This window comes from Medicago sativa, chromosome 2 (assembly GCF_051527215.1).
Source record: "Medicago sativa cultivar Bolivia chromosome 2, Bolivia_mono, whole genome shotgun sequence".
Taxonomy (NCBI): Eukaryota; Viridiplantae; Streptophyta; class Magnoliopsida; order Fabales; family Fabaceae; genus Medicago; species Medicago sativa.
In genome coordinates this window covers 5,672,994-5,679,439 of record NC_140750.1, presented here as the reverse complement: position 1 = coordinate 5,679,439, position 6,446 = coordinate 5,672,994, and the positions used below count along the sequence as shown (strand labels likewise).

The window sequence follows — 6,446 nt, the reverse complement described above, 5'->3', positions numbered from 1 at the left end:
CGGTTTCAAAACCGTCTTTATGGTCATAAACTTTTCAGTTTCAATCTTTGTAAAACATTTCAAAACCATTTTGATAAGATTCTCCAATTCAATTGGTGTCCTCCTTTAATGGCTTCAAATTGTTTTTTTTTAATATGGCTAAAAAACCATTTGTTTATGCATATAAAGTGTCGGGTCGCGCAAAACTTGAAATGGTCCCACTGGGCGTGCCAATTTGTTTACACCGATTTTTGGTAACGTAAACTTCAATGTTCATTGATCGTGACAATTGTATTTTTAAAGGGGGATCGTTCAAGCCTCGCGGTTTATGACATCACTTTATACATTCTTTAAGAACATTAATGTCAGAATTGCTTCCAACATATTGTAATAACAAGTTGTCTCATGACAACATTATAGAAAATTGCTCAAGTGAGCATGTTAAAAAGAAGAAGAAATAGAATAAAGATGAAAAGAAATGCAAATTGCAAAAGAAAGAGGAAAATAAAGCAAGAACAATAATATTAAACTGCAGGAATGTAAAAGGTGGTTGGAATCTATCAATCCATACACTCCTGAACCCGTTTGCTCCCATGGTGTGGGTGTTGCAGAGTTTTTAGAAATCAAGAAACCAACCCTTTGTTATTATTACAAACTGATATATATAGACCTTGCATGAAAAACTACCAATAACTTCCTATACTTAGAGCCCTACACTTGGCATAATTACAAGACACTAGAAAATAACTTTCATGCACTAAGACACTAGGAAATAATCTTCAATGCACTTCAGCCTTGTTTCCCGCCATGCGCTCCAATTGAAACTTCGAATTATTTCTCATTGTCTTTGGTCGAAATTGCGGTGTGTCGAAGTCTGTCTGTTATTGGTCGAAATCCCTTTGCACTTTGCAGCATGTCGAAATAACCAATTTGCCTTATCGAAAACATAATCATGAGTTCGACCAAATATTTCATTTTTGGTGTTAACAACTACCTAACTGGATCCAATTTTCTCTGGACTTCTGGAACCACAAGGTTTCTTCTTGAAAAAGGATCTCCTCATATTCTTATCATATGTAATCAAAATATATTATCATATGTAATCAAAATATATTATCATAAAATTAAATTGAAATATGATATCATATGTAATCAAATTCTGTAAAATATTGACTAACACGTCATACCAAATATGATGACAAAACGAGTCAACCCATACCATTTCAGTTCACCAGTCTTTAATCCGTCTAAATCGGAGCAGTATAGGATGGGTCAACTAGAGGTATGGAGTTAAAAATCTCACCTCATCTAGTTTTATGGTGGCTCAATGGGTTGACCAGTCAAATGTTTATTAAAAATACTAATTTAAAATTTACAAAACAGTAAAAATGTAAATGATAATAAAATAAAGATAATTCAAGAAGTGTCAATTAAAAGACCAATTAAAATAAAGAAATTAATATTCACACATCTATAATTTATCATAAAAAATATAGTGCAAGCTAGTAAAACTAGCAAAATAAAAAGTTAATGAGCCCTTAAAAAATAAAGTTAATGGGCTCAGCAAAATGATTTAATGAGTTTTTGTTTCTTAATATAGTGCAAGCTAGTAAAACTAGCAAAATAAAAAGTTAATGAGCCCTTAAAAAATAAAGTTAATGGGCTCAGCAAAATGATTTAATGAGTTTTTGTTTCTTAAAAGAAGATTGAATGAGTTTTTCTCACTATACTTTTGGCTTAAATATAAGAGATAATTGAAAAATATAGATTGTAACTTATAAGGACAATTTGTCAAAAAAAAAAAACTTATAAGGACAAGAAGTGAAAAAAATGATTTTTTTTTAATTATTTTAAAAAAAAAACTAGACACACCAATCCATCTTGTCCCGTTACCGTCCCATTTTTTTTAAGAGGATAAACAGGACAGGCTAACTAAATTTTGACGGTTCAAAATTATAATCATCCCATCAAAAACAACATATTAGACGAGTCGATCCGATACACTCGACGTAATCTGCAATTTCTAATTCCATATTTTGAAAGAAAAAAAATTGTCAAGGTCTTGTTTAAAAATAAACATATGATACGTAACAAAACCAATCTGAAGTTTTTTTTTTTGGTTCAAAGAATTCCCTCTCATCGTGTTTTTTGGATCAAATAAAGTCTGTGTTTTATTCATAGAAAAAAAAATGGAATTGTCAAGCAAAAACTATTAATTATCTTATAAGCTTGTCCAAATTATTGTGTATTAGCCTATATATATATATATATATATACACACACACACACACACATATATATATATATATACACATATATATATATATATATATATATATATATATATATATATATATATATATATATATATATATGAGTCAGGATCCGTTAACACCAGGTGTCAACGGATTCGTTAACACCAAATCTCATCCATTGATTTGGTTTAATCTAGAGGCTGTCAATTACTCATATGAAAGTGCATGGTGACACCAACTTTAATTTTCACACCTTAGTACTTCTTTTTTCCGAAACCTTCCATTGGCTGTTTATTGCTCTCTCCCGTTGCTTCCCCATCAACGGATCCAGGTAGCATAATTAAACCAATTGAGTTGTTTATGATAGAGGATTGGAAGCATTCAACTAAATTCAATTAGGCCTTTCCGGAAAATTGTTTTACATGATTTGGTAAATTCCAACAATCAAATTCTCATGGTCCAATCAAAATCTTCTATAATTCACTTAGTCTTTTTTGTTGACGTTTGATTCACTACCTTTCTTCCAATAGAAATTGATATATGAAAAATTTCATCCATGTTATTGATTTCATAAATTCAATCAATCGAAGATCATATAATTGCACCGCAAACAAGCAGTTCATAAATTTAATAAAAAATTTGGGGAATTAGTCTAAGAGGAATCTTCTGTCATTTGAAGAATTAGCATAGAAAGAATATTGAAGAGTGGATGTGGCTGAGAATAACAAAGTTTCAACGAACTAATGGCCTGAAGATCCGATCAAATTAAGCTTTAATGAATAAAAACAAGAGTATGTGATCAAAATCAAGTATGCTCGCGCAATGAAAACGGATGTGAGTGATGTAGTAAGCAAATTATAAGCCTTTGATTTTAAAAAATCGATGGTTGAGATTTGGTGTCAACGAATCCGTTGACACCTGGTGTCAACGGATCCTGACTCTATATATATATATATATATATATATTGAATTTTGAAAGCTTGTGAGATATTTTTTTTTAGGGTCGTAATATGAATGAACACATTGGATACACATATCCCTCCTATATATAATGTTCTTTGCTACCTTTCAAGTATTAAGCAAGTAAAAGCTAGCTACTATTTCATCTTGATCAGCTATCATCCTCAATCCATGGACTTTGTTTGGGTGTCCTAACATTCCTAAGTGCTTTCCAAACAACACTGTTACACATGAAACCAGATCCAAAAGCTATCTGACAAACTCTATCACCCTTTTTTATCCTTTTGTTGAACTCAAGATATGCAAGTTCATACCAATTACTACTACTAGAAGTGTTACCAAATCGCTCCAATGTCTTCCTTGATGCTTCCATGTACTCTTCTGTAAGCTCCAAATTCTTCTGTATCTCATCCAACACTTTCTTGCTTGTTGCCAATGCACATACATGCTCAAAAGCTAGCTTATAATCAGGAATGTATGGCTTTGTTTTCTTTTTCTTGAAGAGTAAATTTGTGAAGAAATGAAGCTGTTCTGAAACTGGTAGGACTAGTGGACCAAGTGTTGTGATGTTGGCTTTTAGTGCATGGCCTCCAACTTCAATGACATCTTTGCTTACTGAAAGTCCTCTCTTCCCTTCACTATCTTCTCTTTGATGTATGCTTTTGAAGCTTTTGTTGTCCATTCCTTTGTGTGTTCTGACCAGCTGCAACATGCATTGGTCAGAGCTCAAACCAATAAGAGAGCCATTCGAACGTTATCAGTCGCACAGTCAATAAGTTTGTCTAAACTAAATTATCTGATCAAGATCTGACGACTTATATTTCAAGTTTAATTTTTAAATCTCTTTAAATTTGATCTACCGAGTTTAAAATATGAGTCATTTGATCTTGACCATGCAATCTAGACTTGATGACTTCGTGATTGATTGCACATATTCTAGCAGTCGCACACTCAGCAAGTTTGAACCATTCAATCAATATCAGACAACTTATATTTCAAGTTTATTTTTTTAAATATCTATAAATTCAATAACCGAGTTTAAAATGCAAGTCAATTGATCTTGATCAGACGGTCTAGACTTGATAATTGCGTGATTGCACGGATTCCTTGACATGCCATAGAGTAACTATAAAATTGATCTTTTGCAAATTAAACAAAAACAATTATGTCATTGAGAGATAATACCTGTTTGAGTTCGTACTTGGCGCGCCATCTATCCAGGCGAAAATTTGAGAGCAAAATGGCTGCAGCTCCCATTCGAAAGAAGCAATTAGGAAGAAGCATGTCAGAATCATTGCCACTATACCATGAATAGCTAACAGCTTCTGTGCTAACCACTAATGCATAAGAACTTGGATAAGCATCAAGAAGGTCTTTAGCTAGATCAATGGCCGTGATTCCAGCAGCACAACCCATACCACCAAGATTAAAGCTATGAATATCAGGTCTAAGCTTGAAATGGTTTATTACCATTGATGAGATCGATGGTGTTGTATTTAGTATTCCACAGTTTACTATTAGAATTTTGATATCTTTTGGTTTTACTTTTGTGGTAGCAAGAAGGTTCTTAATTGCACCAAACATCACCATGGACAACTCTTCTCTGCCATCTTTCAAAGATGATGTGTAACCAGGGCGAAAAACGATTTTTGGCAAGTAGGTTTCATCTCCTATGCCAGATTTCTTGAGAACTTGTTCTTGAAACTTAATGGCACTATCATTGAAATTCCCTGATCTTTTGGCTAACTCAATGAATTCTGCCTTAGAAACCTGTACAAATGATCTCATCAGACATGTGCAAACTTATACAGCACTACACCTACACTTCATATTGAAGGTCTGTCCAACGAGACACCGACATATATGACTGACTACATTCAATTACTTCCATTTTCTTAAATATATATCGTTGTGTCTGTGTGAGTGCTTGCAAATATTTAATTGAACATACTCTCTTCCTTTTTTCATTTTTACTTCTTTACATATATAAAAAAAAAAAAAATCAATAAATTTTGTTACTTCATTTCATCTATTTTTCTCTTTATAATAAATGAGTATTATTGACAAAATAGTAGTTTTACCCCTACGCTTCTAATTGAAGACATCTAGTGTGCAACATGTGTCAATGTATGATACTTATATATGTGATTCATTTTCGCAAATTACTATCAGTTCCAGTGTTGTGTATGGTGTTTGTGTCGCTGCTTCAAATGGAACGACAATTAAAAAGTAACGGAGGGAATACATAAATAGTCATCTATTCAACATTACCTTGTATTCATTTGAAGGGCGAAAACATGCGAAATCAAGCAAATAGGTAGAACGAGGTGTAGAATCAATATATAGGTAGAGCATAAGGAACAAAAGTCCAGAGATAAAGACAACCTCAGTGATATCATATTTGATAAAGAGGTCTTCCCAAGTTAATTTTGCAATATGATTAACTAAGACTGCAAGCAAAGGGGGTGCTAATAGTAAATACAAACGATGGCTAATGAGGTAACCATAACCCAATTTAACATATTTTAGATTGACAGAACTAAGAAAATCTGGCATTTTAGGCCGTACTCTAACAGAGAATGAAATTGAGCCATCATTTTGGCCATTGTTTTCTACACCCCTCTTCACAATTTCTGTGGAAAATTCCTCACTTTCATTTGACATTAGGGAAAATTTTGATTTTGGTTGAAGAAATAAAAACGGAAATATATTGATGGATTTAATTAGCTAATGTAGCTTTATGGGCATAAATGAATTTAATTGAATTGAGAAATGGAAAAATAAAATATAAATGTTTGAAAAGTATAGGAAGGGAAAGAAGCATGATGGGGTGTATATATAGCACCTAAGTTGGAGAAAAAGTATGGTTGGTTGGTGTGGTAAATGATGCAAACAGAATAGGTATGTTGTGCATGAATGCGTATGAGCAGCTGAATTGCAGCACCATTGAAATTGTATGCAAGAAGAAGTGTGTAATAAGTTAATACCATATCAATTTAATATTTGGTTGGTATCCTCTTGTTTAATAATTTAATATTTGGTTAGTCAATTTGGGAGCGGTTAGGGAGAAATAGTGCAACATGCAACCAAAAAAGAAGAAGAAATAGTGCAACATAAACCTTTAGCGAGAAACACTTGTGTGGACCAGGACCAAGAATTTTGGTTTGGTCACACACACAAGATTTTCTCCTTCTCTCTCTTCTCTTCTCTCTTCTACATTTTCTCTCTCTTCTCTCTTCTCTCTCTTCTCTC

General features: G+C 32.8%; 1 protein-coding gene across 1 annotated transcript; it reads right to left on the bottom strand.

Annotated features, from left to right (window-relative positions):
* Positions 1-3,279: 3,279 nt before the first annotated feature.
* LOC146943911 (3-ketoacyl-CoA synthase 10-like) lies at positions 3,280-6,122 on the bottom strand. The gene is made up of 3 exons (XM_085742216.1): positions 5,466-6,122; positions 4,380-4,964; positions 3,280-3,897 (listed from the first exon to the last, which is right to left on the bottom strand). The coding sequence occupies exons 1-3, from the start codon at positions 5,856-5,858 to the stop codon at positions 3,346-3,348; spliced, it is 1,530 nt and encodes a 509-aa protein (XP_085598342.1). The 5' UTR covers positions 5,859-6,122; the 3' UTR covers positions 3,280-3,345.
* Between the last annotated feature and the right edge of the window lie 324 nt (positions 6,123-6,446).

What these genes read in the sequence shown, in the direction of transcription:
- LOC146943911 (XM_085742216.1), bottom strand. Translation starts at nt 5,858, where the DNA reads ATGTCAAATGAAAGTGAGGAATTTTCCACAGAAATTGTGAAGAGGGGT. An exon ending in GCCCTTCAAATGAATACAAG is followed by an intron (nt 4,965 to 5,465) that starts GTAATGTTGAAT and finishes TCATTTGTACAG; the next exon opens with GTTTCTAAGGCAGAATTCAT. An exon ending in CCAAGTACGAACTCAAACAG is followed by an intron (nt 3,898 to 4,379) that starts GTATTATCTCTC and finishes TGCATGTTGCAG; the next exon opens with CTGGTCAGAACACACAAAGG.